The sequence below is a fragment of the Diceros bicornis genome, chromosome 5, assembly GCF_020826845.1.
Source record: "Diceros bicornis minor isolate mBicDic1 chromosome 5, mDicBic1.mat.cur, whole genome shotgun sequence".
In the NCBI taxonomy this organism is placed as follows: Eukaryota; Metazoa; Chordata; class Mammalia; order Perissodactyla; family Rhinocerotidae; genus Diceros; species Diceros bicornis.
The window spans coordinates 46,227,919-46,241,599 of record NC_080744.1 but is presented as its reverse complement, the minus strand read 5'-3'; the positions used below and the strand labels follow the sequence as shown (position 1 = coordinate 46,241,599).

The following is a 13,681-nucleotide window of genomic DNA, read 5'->3' as shown; positions in this document are numbered from 1 at the left end:
GATGAACTGTCCCCCACCAGGTATAGAGCCAAAAAAAAACACCAACGTTGGTTGAGGCCCTATTTAGGAAATTCACGTTTGAAACTATGCAACTACTGGCACTGTGTACTTGTGAAATGATGTTATCTGATGACAATTTATCATTGTCAGTGAGATACAGAGCTGTGTATGTTTTGTTTTGTTTTTTAAATTCTGCTATGATATGGAAGCAATTATCTTGTCAAGGCCAGGAAAACTTCAGTTCTGTCAAACAATATAAGAAAACCTGCCATGAGAAGTTTGGAAAGTGACGTGCAAGAGTGCAAGTACTCTCCAGGCTTGGATGACTTCATGGGTTTGGTTACCTGTGAGCTTGTCTCAGCCTGGCATGGCAGTGCCTGTCCCCTGGCTTTTCAGATGTGTGTGTGGAAAACCCGGGAGGGGCGGGGGCTCAGGCCCGGCCATTCCTCCTGGAATGCTAGTGGGTTTCTGTTAATTACACAAATCAGTAACAGATGTGCTGAGGCTGAGGCCCTCATATGTATCCCACAGTGTGTTTTCTTTAAATGACAAATGTTTTTCAAGGCCAAAAAGAAAAAAATATTGTTATGTAGTTTTCCTCTGCAACATACAACAAAAAGGTGGCTACATGTTTCCGAAGAGGTGGTTGATTCCCTTATTTGATCAAGGAGCTCAGCCAATGATCTCAGAAGGGAAAGCCCTTTGTAACTGTTTCAGAGCCTTATTAAGGTTATTTAAATGTGGTAGTCTATAAATCGTAGATTTTGTGTTTCCCAAACTGTTAGATTGTAATTTGTAGCTGGAGTATTTTTACTCTAAATAAAATGGTTGATAAAGTTGATAAATTGCTCCCACAAAGAAGGGAGCAAGGAGGAGCCTTCCTTAAATAGGAAAACAGTGAAGTTGGAAAAATGGAGAACTCTCCTCTGCCTTTTTTTCTGATCTGTGAAGAGACACTTACAGGGTTCCAAATACCCTAATGGCATCTCACAGGAGCACGGCTTTTCTCTCTTATTCAGAGCGTTGGAGACAGGGAACAGAAAACTTGGAAAGTAGAGGTGGAATGGCTGCCCCTGGGGGTATAGGGACCCTAGGACAAATACTGTTTTGTGGGATGCCTGTTATATAAACAAGTTGAATCATCCAAAATCAGTGTCAGCACCATTCGACTGGTCTAGTCTCAGGCAAGAATGTTTCCCAAACCAGACTCTCCAGAGGAATCATTCCCTATGTCTCCTCTACCCCACCCATCTCTTTGGGGCATCTGGTCAACCTGTGTGTGTGTGTGTGTGTGTGTGTGTGTGTGTGTGTGTGTTGGGGGGTGGGTAGTGGAGGTGGTAGAGGGCTTGAACATACCTGGAAGGGGAGAAAATGGGATGGCGTCCATGTGGGTGGTGATCTGGGCTGGCGTGCCCCTCTCAGCTGGTCCTGGTTACCAGAGCGAGTCTTAAACATTTTCTGAGGGATCTAGCGACCTGAAGGAGAAGTGGAGCATTTACCAGGATAACTATTTGAGTAGCTGGAGATCTCTTGCCTGTTGTAGAAGAAATACTGCTTGGGACTTTAATTTTGGCGGAAGCCCCTAAAGGCTAAACTGTGCTAAGCCAAGGCACATAACCGGGAAAGGTGTTTCTTAAGGTGAATGACTCAGGTTAACACATTTTGGTAGAGCCTGAGGCAAAACTAGAGTTAAACAATAATTGATATAATTAAGTTTTCATGAGGAAAATGCTTAATTATATCAAGGTATTCAATTTTCTCTAAATCTTGTTCTAATTTTCTATTGATTTCATTAATATAGTAGTTTATTATAGAAATAAATATCTATGGTTAGTTGGAGCAATAAAGATTTGTATTTTCATAAAAAAACTATAACTAGTAGAAAAATATACATTTTTATTTACCCATTAAACACACCACTTGAAGCTTAGATCCTTGCTTGCTTGTCCCTCCCTCCCTCTCTCTCCCTCCCTCCTTTTCTTCCACAATAAATGTGGTCTCTTATTGAGCAATATCTGTTTGTCAGGTGCTGCTGCTGTAATGGCATTTGCTCATTTCATTGAATACTCACAGCCTCCCTCAAATCCCCATTTTGTAGCCAAGGAAACTAAGACTCAGAGAGATTGAGTATCTTGCTCAAGAACATGCAGTTCTGTCTTTTAACTCCAACGCCCTTACCCTTAAGACATCAGCTTCCTTTTGTTGAGTACTCACCACGTGCCAGGCACTGAGTTAGGTCCCTGGCCCCACAGATGAATGTCATATAACCCGCTCCCAAGGATCTCGCAGTCTAGTGGGGTGGGGCTGGGAACCGGCACATCAATCATTGTAAGTTGACAATTATGAAGCAGTGAGGTTGAAGTGTCATGGGACTACCAAGGAGTAGCCTGGAACCTGATATCTTTATTTATGACACATTTTAATGAAAAAAAATGACAGTATTTTCCAAAACAAAAACAAGTTAGTGCATGTCACTGTTTTACACTTAATCACTTACTACTTGGCACAACAGGAGGCAGCTGCGTTCTCGTATCTGCTTCTGCATTCAGTCAGCTGTGATATCATAAGTCATACACACTCGTGAGAATAAGAGTGAAAAGGGCAAATACATAACTTCTTAGTATTATTGTGAGAATAGTTTTGACATTGTAGATCCTCTAAAAGGTCCCTAGATCACATTGAAAATCTTTGTCTTTGAAGTACGACATCGGGCAATCTCTTAAACTTGATGGGCCTCAGTTTCTCCATCTGTAAATTGGGGCCTGTTAACGGTATCTACCTCTTAAGGCTGTCGTGAGGATTTAATGAGTCTATATATGTAAAGCCCTTAAAATAGTGCCTGGTACATAGTAGGTGCTCAGTAAATATCAGCTGATTTTCTTTTTGTTGCTGTGATTCCGAGCGGCAGTAAAAATTCTTCCAAGAAATTGCAAAAACTCATTTAAACTTCATTCTCACTGATTTTCCCTTCCTGTCCTCTCTTGCTCCAGTTGTGAAATGAAGCTTCTAATCTGAGTGCCAACTTATAAATGCTGCTGTCAAATGATTGTAGGTTTTAATGCTAGCCAGTTTGTGATTATGATGGTACTTCATGCCAGACCATCAGCTACTCACAGTTTAGCGCGTCATAATTTCCCAGATTCTTTCTTTCTTCCTAGTATCTGAAATCATCTCTTCTCAGCAAGTGGAAGTAGTGGTAGATGAGGTGGAGGAAGAAGTGAGTTGACAGCATCAAGTTCTGCCTGGGGCTACAAGGCTTCAGTGTAACTGCTTTCTCCTCTTCTGTTTTCCATACTGCAATCGTGAAATGAATTGATGTATTTGAGGAATGAAAGTCAGATGCCATCATCAGATAGTTGAGGATTGATGTCAGCTACCACTTTTTTGGGGAGTAGGAGGGAATGGGGGTGAATGAAATTCTCAATCTTGGCTTCACAGTGGAATCACCTGGGAAATTTTTTAAACTCCCGTGCCTGGATCATCCCACCCCCATGGATACTGATTTAATTGGCCTGGAGTGTGGCATGGACATTAGGATTTTTTGAATCCTCCTGGTGTCCAAAGTCTCACCAGGCTATGACTAAAAATTAAGGTCATGTATTTCCTTTTTTATTTTAAAATATAATGAATCTACAAAAAATACATAATACATAAATATCATCTTAACAAATTGTTGTAAAATGAACACCCATGTAGCCACGATCCAGTGCAGGAAACAGAATGTTGCCAAACCCCCAGAAGCTCCCCTTGTCTTTTCTTAGTCACATCATTTTTCAAATTCTCTAGAAGTAACCCTTACCCTGACATTTTATAATCACTTTGTTTCTTTGTTTTATAATTTTACCATGAGTATGAATCCCTAGACAACATAGAATAGATTGGCACATTTTTGAACTTTATTGAAACAGAATCATATTTTTTTGTCTGGCTTCTTTTGCTCAACATGATATATATTTTTTGATTCATTTGTGTTTTTGGAGATAGCTGTAGTTCCTTGCTTTTCGTTATTCTATGGTATTCCACTATACCAATGTACTACAATGTCTTTCTCCATTCCACACCTGAGGGATATTTTGGTTGTGTCTGGTTTGGGACTGTTACAACTAGTGCTGCCGTGAGTATTTTCATGTCTCCTGGTGCGTGAAGGCAGACAGTCTGAATGTACACATCTAGGAGTAGAGTTGTTGGACACATTTGCTCATCCAAAGGAAGAGGGAGAGGCTGAGCTGCTGTTTTGGTGGACTCTTGCAGCGGACAGGAGTTGGTGTCTGGGGCCCTGTTAACACTCCTGCTCTGGGCTGGGACCCTGGAGGGTTGCACTGCTCTGAGCTGTATGCCCTGGGGGTGTTGATGATCCATAGGAGGCAAATGAGAAGCTCATGATCATCTGCTTTTGGTTGTTTCCTGGGACTGGAGGGACAAGGTTCAGTGCCCATCAAGGGGAGAGATCCTGATGAAACACTGCCCACTCTAGGCTGGGACCCAAGGGCAGCCTTCTGGCAATAGGGCACAGGCTGCACTATGGCAGGACAGCTGCTGGCCCAGAAAACCTCAGGCCTTCACTTCATCCTCAGCAGCAGGTAGAAGGAAATAAACGTCATCTCTGGAGAAAGATAACATCATCCTAGGCCTTGAAGTCGTTCTTTAGTTCTAATCCTCTCCCTGGTCTTGACAGGCAATTCCCTACTGTCTTATAGTTCATTGATGCTTTAATGAAGATGCTTTTTTTTTCTCAGCTTTTTTCATTATCTTCAGTGGGCAGTTGGGTATGAATCAATTGTTATGGCACATGCCCCCATCTTGTATGAGTGTCATAAATCTTGGCTTGTTTCAGATACCTCTGCTAAAATACCCTGGGTCTTTCCAGGGAATGCTGGTGTGCTTTTCCAGTCTATTCTCATGGTTGCCGACACTCTGGGCTACTGCTCTGCCCTGCTACAGGTTCTCTCTTGCCACATTGAGTCTAGATCCTTCAGGAGGTTGTTGCTGTCTTATACTACTCTGCTCCAAGCATGGACATAGGCTGTAGTATGCTAGAGCTAGCCCATATTGATTCATAAGAGCTGTTGTTAAGTTTTCAGAAATTATATAAGCCAGTGGTTAAACACAGCCATTATTAAAAATTAAATTATATAAGCTTACAATTTAAATGAATTTTATTAAAAACAAAGTTCATAAATATTCAAAACTCATCACTTCCTAGTTATTTTACAGTGTTTTGCTATTAATGCTCTTGAGGTTAGTTGTATGTATGTATTGGATCTGTATGGTGGAAATCCTGTATAATGGCATGCTATGGCACATCTCTTCTCAACTCCACATTTGGCGATATCACTGCTTGGACAGCTGTGGGAGAAATATTTACACTATGGAAATGGCAAATGCTACAAATCAGAGCATTTTTTTTTTAAGATCCTGTTGTTAAACACTTATCAGCATATCACTGGACATAGGCCCCCTTTTCAAATCCTTACAGCAGAGTTCAAACAGACTCAAAGAATAGAGTTTATCAAGACTCAAAGAATAATAAAAGGGAATTATTCAGAGGATTTAAAAACTGGTTATTAGAAGTGGTTATTCTGAGTCACAAGCCTATGCCTCTTGATGGTAGTCCCTAATGTTGCTGCTTTGCCTAAATGCTGTCTCGGCTATTTATTAGTGGTGGAATTCAACTTTCCTGCCTAGCCTATCCTCAAAGGGAATGACGTTGAGCAGGTCTTTCCTATGTGGATTCCAGGCAGCAACCTTCTGAGATACATAGACAGTAAAACAATTTCCTTCCTTCCCCCATCTACACTCTTCCTTTTCCCTTTTCTGTTCTCATTTTTGCCCTAAGATTGAATGCCTCCCAAGATGATTGACAGCGGAAATGTCCATGCTCCTTATTTCTTACCACCAGGCTAACCTTGCTTAGAATATAATAATCAGTATTTTTCACAGAGTCTAGTTTATTCAGTGTTGAATAAAGCCACCTGTGGAGCTTCAACAGAACAGTCCAGGTTGAGAGTTGGGCTTTGAAGACCGGCCTCCACTTTCCCTTTCCTTGAACAAATATACACCATCTCAAGAACAAATAATAATGCATAGATGTAGAGTAGTCCAAATCCAGATTTCGCAACAAAGACACCAAAATATTTTCTCTTTAAAATAATCTACATGCACGGGACATAATTTAAAGGATTTCTTTGTTTACATAACTACATAGAACCTACCTTTAGCTTCTCTGTCTGGAAAATTTGCATTTAAGATTCCTCATTGCTCTCAGAACTTCCCTAAGAAGAAAATGTGCTTCAGATTATATTCAAAATCCAGCGCTTCTCCCTGCTGGTCACCTAATCCAGCCACCTTCGTCTTCCATCTGGACCACTGCAGTAACCTCCTAATTGGTTTCCCAACTTCTACCATTGCCCCTTCTCAGTCTATTCTCAGCACAGCATCCTGAGTGATCTTGTTAAAACATAAGTTGAATCAGGTTGTTCCTTTGCTCAAAATCCTCTCATATCTTCTCATTTCACTTAGGGAATAAGCCACGGACCTACATAGGATCTTCCTCCTTACTTCTTTGACATCCATTATTCTCCCTATAGGTCACTCTGCTCCAGCCAAATGGGTTGTCTTGCTGTCCTCTGAAAATACCAGATGCTTTCTTGCCTTAGGGATTTTTCATGGGATCTACTTGCAGTATGGAATGCTCCTGTCCCAGAGAGGTGCATATTTCGATCCCTTATTTCCTTCAGATCTTTTCTCAAATGTCACATCTTAGTGAGACCTTCTCCAATCACCTTCCTAGAATTACAACCCTCTCATATTTTCTATTCCCCTTTCCTCCCTGGTATTTATTATGGTCTCACTCACCTCCCTCATATATACGTATATATATTTTTTTATTTTGTTTATTGTCTGTTTCCTGCCACCATTATAATGCAAATTTCATGAAGAATTTTTATCTGATTATATTATGTTAAATTACTATTGTCTAGAACCTAGCATCTGGCACATAGTGCTTTCTCAATAAATATTTATTGAATGAATGAATGTATGATAGAAGGGTATAACAGACATTGGTTAGGAGCTGGAGACCTAGATTTTAATTTTTGCCTTTCCCTGTAATAAGCTCTGTAATGTTTATTACATTCTGTTCCTACATCTCTATGTACTTATCAACAAAATGGGAATATAAGGACTGTCTCACATGCCTCATTGACTTTTAGCGAGGCTCATACAAGGAAGTAGTCTTATAGGTGTGAGGGGATATTTTTATCGTCTAACTTGTTTATAGCCAGTATAGTAAGCAGCTAACTCCATGCCCACCTTGCCTTAAACTGATCCCCAAAAAAAAGCTCTCCATTTGAAAACAGAGTAGGGCTGACAGGTTCATTTTTGCATTTCTCTCTGAAAATTTTAGTGGATCTTTTGTTTACCACTTAGATCAGATAATTGGACTTATTATAAGACATTGAACACCTGAAGAATGACATAACCCACCACAAGGGTCTAGGGCCTTGTATGTATCCAGCGTTGTGTTAGGTGCTCTACGTATGATCTCCTTTCATGCCCACTCGACTCTGCAAGGAGAGTATGGTTTCATTTTAAAGATGAAGACATTGAAGTTTAGAGAGATCTAGTACCCCACTAAGGCAGCAGAGCTGATAAGAGACAGAGCCTGGGGGAGAATTCATGTCTGTCTGACTCTAATACCAAGCTCCCATCCACGTCAAGAAATTGAGATATTTAATCCAAGAGCCTAAAAGTGAATATTCTCACTCCTGTGGGTGGTGTTTCTCATGGATGTTATTTCGTTTCAGACTGTTTATGACCAGTGGTTCATTACCCTCTTTAACATTGTCTACACGTCACTGCCTGTTTTAGCCATGGGGATTTTTGACCAGGTATGTGCTTTTCTCTGTCTTTATACCTTAATTTGCTCTATTGATGCCTTTTAGTAGCTTCTGGCTTCTAAGTACAAGACACAGTCGTGGAAAGAGTCCTAGGAGTGCAGTTGTTGTAATAGGTATTGCATGGATCAGAAACCCTTCCAGATCCCCCACCTCTCCAAAAGTGTTCTCTGATCAGAGTTTGGCTACTCTCCTCTTAGAGATTCACACTGCACATTGTTGCTCTAAAGGCTCTGAGTCCTGTAGGACTGTAGGAAGTCATCTCTTTCATTTCATTGTAGCCCAGCATTTCCCAAACTCCTATGACTGCACTTTCACTTATTTATTTTTCATACAGAACCTATTAATATGCCTCAGAACTAGAGCCTTTTGGGTCACACACTGGGAAATACTATATTACCTCTGAGAGTGCAGGGACCCAGGCAGTGATAGATGGAGAATCACGGACCTAGGCTGGAGTGCAGCAAGCCAGCATCTGCGGTGAGCCTCCCTTGGCCGGCAAGCCCAGCACAGGAACAACAGACCAGTGGAGCACCCTGCCAACGGGGGAGGAAGACAAGAGGCCCCTCAGCTGTGGAGAGGAAGGGTGCAGTCTTCTTTTGTCTAGCTCAACGTGCTTGAGGAGAGAGAGGGAGGGAATCAACTATAAAAATGGTAGATCCTTGGCACACTCAGAGTAACTTGGAAAGTACTTCTTGGAAGGGGGAAAAAGTCCGGCTACCTATGGGGAAGTGAAGGCTAGCCAGAGGCGTTTCCATGGCACAATTAGACTGCATTATTTAAAAACAATTTTTTTGAAGTGTTTTTAAGGAGACTAGATTTTCTCCAGGCTGTTGTTAGATCTGTTTGCTAGGCCTCATTTTCTGGCCCAAAGCCGTCTACTGCAAAATATAAATCTTCACGTTATGAGCTCACTCCAGTCTCCCATTCTGTTGCTTTGTAGTCCACTGTAAGCCTCACTTCTCATATGTAGAAATAGCAGTTTGTGGAAGGCGTATTTTGTGGAATTCTACAAAAAGTAATGAATTACCAAAGACCTGAGATGTAAAGGATGGAGCACATTCATTTCTAAGTACCCATGTTTACAAGGGTTTCTTTTCTTGTTGCTTTATAGCTGCCCAGAATGTGGAATAAAATAATAAAAATAAAGCAGTTTCTGGGAAAAGATGGTTAATGTGCAATTCGAGAAAAACTATAATAAGTTCCCTTATGCCATCAAGTTGAGTGTCTGCCCCTCTCCTTTCCCACTTTGTCAACTTGGGCCCCTAAACTGATCACGTGATCATGGAATGCTATGCTGCAAGGCCTTAGTGATCGTTTATAGATCCACTCATTTTATAAGGAGGAAGCCAAAGCTCAGAGGTTCAAGTCACTGCCCGAAAACCATCAGCCAATAAGTGACAGAACTCAGCCTAGCACCAGGCCATGTGACTCTGAGTTGCTTTGCTATTACTATTGTTATTATTACTATCATCACTGTTTTATTTGTTATTATTTATTACTTATAGTATGGCAAGAACTCTGCTGAATACATACATATTTACTCATGACAGTGGTCCTATGAGGGAGGTGCTGTTGTGTGCGTTTCTGGAGACAGGAAACTGAGGCTCAGACAGATTTAGTAACAGGTCTAAGATGACACAAGTGCTAAGCAGCAGAGCAGGGTTTGAACTCAGGATTGTCTGGTTTCAAAGCCTGTGCATGTAGCCCCACCAGTCACTGGAAAGAAGCAGCTAGCAGCATCTCAAAGCAGAACTTCATGAAGAGAACATGTCTGTGTTCTTCATGGGTTTGACAAGACCTTGGCCATCCCACGAGCAGGAAGGGGAACTTGGTCTGCCTCCAGAGCTCACGCCTGTGTTGCTTCCTCTGCTGCTGCTTATCCTCCACCTGTGGTCCTCTGATGTCTCCAGTGGTCAGTCCTTGCCATTCTTTTTGGTTTTGGCATTTGGCTTAGGTGCTCATAGTGTAATCATCAGCATTACTTTGGACCTGGTTGGAAACGCAGAGTCTCAGGCCCCACCCCAGACCCATTGAATCATAATCTGCTCCCCAAGAGACCTGTGTGCCCATTAAGTTTGAGATGCACTGCTTCAATTTCTCCCAGGATGTGGTTGGGGCCAAACATGATGCCTTCTCCTTCTGTCTAAATTCTTTGTCCTGAACTCTTGGTAACTGCCATTAGAATCCTCATTGAGTAGAACACTCAGCTCTTCAGGCTCAGCTCCCTTCCCACCTAGAATCCCACATGCAATTTCACCCTTTCCCTGTTCCCCTTCTCCGATCACCCTCCCGGCAAAGTTGGGAGCTCAGATTGGCCAATTTCAACTCTGCAGCTCTCTGCTGCCATCTCCTGGTCGCTACCACTCACTGATTTGGCAGTTAGATGCCGGGGGCCCACAGGCTGCATATAATGTGCTAGAATTCTGGGAGCATGACCACAGATGCAGGAGAGTATAAGAAGCAAACTTCTATTTGAAGGCAAATTGCTGGGTGCAAGTCAAGTTCTGGTTCTGCTAGAATTGCTGTGTGACCTCTCATAAATCTCTCTTGGAGACTCAAGTTCCTCCTCTATAAAATAGGGATCGTTTTATTATCTTCTGGCTTATTGTGAGAATGAAAACAAGCTAATGAGTAGTGCACTTTAGGTCGTGCTTGGATGTGTACTTGCTATTTCCGAAGACGGGGAATTTAGGGCATTTCTGACTTCTCCTCAAGCCTCCTCCACTGAAGTTACGCTCTGTTGACAGGATGTGAATGACCAGAACAGCATGGACTATCCGCAGCTCTACGAACCTGGACAGCTGAATTTACTTTTTAACAAGCGTAGATTTTTAATCTGCATGGCACATGGAATCTACACCTCATTAGCCCTTTTCTTCATCCCCTTCGGGACCTTTTATAACATGGCTGGAGAAGATGGGCAGCACATTGCAGACTACCAGTCTTTTGCAGTTATCATAGCCACATCCTTGGTCATTGTGGTCAGTGTGCAGGTAACCCTGTTGGTAAAAAATATCTTAACTTGATGGCTTTACAACTTTCAAAATTTCCTTTTGTTGTTGACTGATTTTATCTACTTGTTGGGGGAAAAATAATTCTAAAAGAATACTGGGGTTTTCTTTTTAACTACACATTTTGCGATGAAAATAGGAAGCTTTAACATATATTCCCAGATGTAGAGGATTAGCATTGGATGTCTATAAATTTCATGTTAGTAGAAACCTCCCAGTGAATCACTTCTTCTGGTTGAGCATTGTATGTAAAGAGAAATGATTGTATACTACTTCCTTGTGTTTGACGGAGAAAAATTTTCAATGAGAACACAAAGAGAAATTTTCCCATGATTTCTATAAGACTCAATAACTTTCAGGTTTTAAAGTGAGATCTAAAGTTTATTTGGCAATACATTTCTGTGGAATTATTCAAGAGGTTCAATGTTATATCTGTGGCATTTCCGAATCTCAAATTCAGAGAAGCTCTTCTGGTGGGAGAGATTTTTGATGATCCGTTGACCTTCATCGGGCACCTTGAGTTTGTTTCTATTTCCTTTTTAATGCGAATGGTGGACAATACCATTAGATATTGAGGTAGAGCTCACAAAAGCTTTCCAATCCATTAAAATCTGTACCTGTGGGTGGGTACAGCAAGCAATATGACCTCTGTTTTTTGTATTGTTTTGTTTTTTAAGGGGCAAGTATCCATTAAGGTCTTAATCTTTACTGAGTTTGAATTGCCTTTGGTCAGTCCTTTTTCCATCTTATAAACAATCTCTTTTATAAATCTTAACTGCTCATATCCAACAAAGGATCTCATTAAACCCCAGACTTTCTTTTCATGACTCAATAAATATTCATTAGTTTCAATGAATCAAATGTAAACATATTGCTTTTAAAGAACATCTCTGCTATTCCTTGCTCCATCTGAGTGAGTATCATTAAGTTCATACCAAAGCCATCTAATACTTGACATCTTGGGAGTTCAAAATTCAGGGTCAGACAAGTAGCATTCAAAAGCAGAACCAGATTTCTCCACTCAAAAAGGAGTTCTGTTTGTCTGTTTCACAGCTAAATAAAGCATCTTGGTGCTTTGTGAACCCTGCGTGTCTGGTTCCTGTATATTCAGTTCTGTAGTAGAGAAGGAAATACGTAGTGGAGTGACCTGGAAGCAACTGACATAACTAAGGCATTCATCATGAAAGTCCATTACCAGAATGAGGTATATATCACCTCACGAGAAGCTATTGATCCATCTTTTCTTATAGCTCTTGCCACTACATTGGGCACTCCAACATCTGTTTCATTTTGTTGCCTTTTTGATCACCAAGCGCAGTCTGTATATCCTCTAATAGTTCCAGCCCAGAGAATTAGGTGATCTACTTGTTGTCATGAGGGCACCTTTCCAGTTCTCTGGATTCTCCTTCCAGTGGGGAGGGAAGTTGTGGGAGGTACAGGGACATTGTTTTAATGGTAACATCTTATTCACCTCCAGATCAAGTCTGTGACTTGGTGCTCCAGGAGATGATTTGGAAGGTAGTAACTGGGATAAAAAACCAATATCTGAGGGACAAAGCAAATGGAAAATATACTTCAAACTGTCCTTAACATTATTTGCTGTATCAGTAAGGGTAAAAAATTACCTGGAAAATTCCTTATAGATATGACAGGCATTGTATGTTTTTAGTGAAACTAATTTTCACAATTAACCCTACAATTTTTGGTTAGCTTTATCTTTTTAATTAAAAAAAATCCTGTTGATATTCCTATATATCTTTTTCTCTTTTTCCTTTTGCTTGTCCATAATTTATTTTCTTATATGCTATCACAGCAGCCGGTGCTGTGTGTTTATATTAAGTTTAGATTTAGAAGCTGTTTTCCCCATAAAGCACACACTTCTTGTTACAGTTGAATGTCACACTTACATTTCTTCTTTTTTCACAAGTTGAGAGACCACAGAAACAATCCAATTTTAAAAACATTGTTTATTAACAAAAAAATCACAGAATTTTGCATTCTGTCATTTGGATTTTTAAAAATAAACTAAATAAAATTTCTTACCTTTGATTATCAAGGTTTTATAAGAATGATACCCATGCTTCCTCAGAGGGGATTCACACTTTGGACTCAGAGTAACCATTCAAGATGTTTTGGGTGGGGATCTCTAGGTCTATTTGATTCAGGCCTAATTGGTGATTTGTCTCTCCAAGATCCATTTCCTGCCTTCCATCTCCTCAACGGCAACCGTGGTCTTGCCCACCTAGCTTTTCTCTAAAGTTAACATTAACATCTTACATAACTATTGGGCAATTGTCAAAACTATGAAATTAGCATTGGTACAATACTATTAATTGAACTATAGACTTTATTCAGATTTCCTCAGATTTTCCGTTAGTGACCTTTTTCTGTTCCAGGATCCAATCCAGGATACTGCATTGCATTTAGTTGTCATATCTCCTTAGTCTCTTCTAATCTCTGATAGGTCTAGAGTCTTCCCTGACCTTGACACTTTTGAAGATTAGTGGGGCCAGGTATTTTGTAGAATGTCCCTGGATTTGTCTGATATTTTCTTAGGAATAGACTGAGATTGTGGATTTTTGGGAAAAATCACAAAGACGTGACATGCCCTTCTTGTTGCTTCCTATCAGGGAGCACATAATATCAACGTGACTTATAACTGGTGATGCTGACCTTGGTTACTTGGTTAATACGATGTTTTTCAGGTTTCTCCATTGTAAACTGTGCTATGTTTCCCTTTTCATGCTCTGTTCATTAGAAGTGAGTCGCTGA

At 40.7% G+C, this 13,681-nt stretch overlaps 1 protein-coding gene across 1 annotated transcript in view; it reads left to right on the top strand.

Moving 5' to 3' along the window:
• Positions 1-13,681, top strand: part of ATP8B4 (ATPase phospholipid transporting 8B4 (putative)) — a 162,180-nt gene that overhangs the window by 132,049 nt on the left and 16,450 nt on the right. The window contains exons 18-19 of the mRNA XM_058540543.1: positions 7,806-7,889; positions 10,646-10,891. Of these exons, the coding sequence (XP_058396526.1) occupies positions 7,806-7,889; positions 10,646-10,891 (330 nt within the window). The remainder of the gene's footprint in view (positions 1-7,805; positions 7,890-10,645; positions 10,892-13,681) is intronic.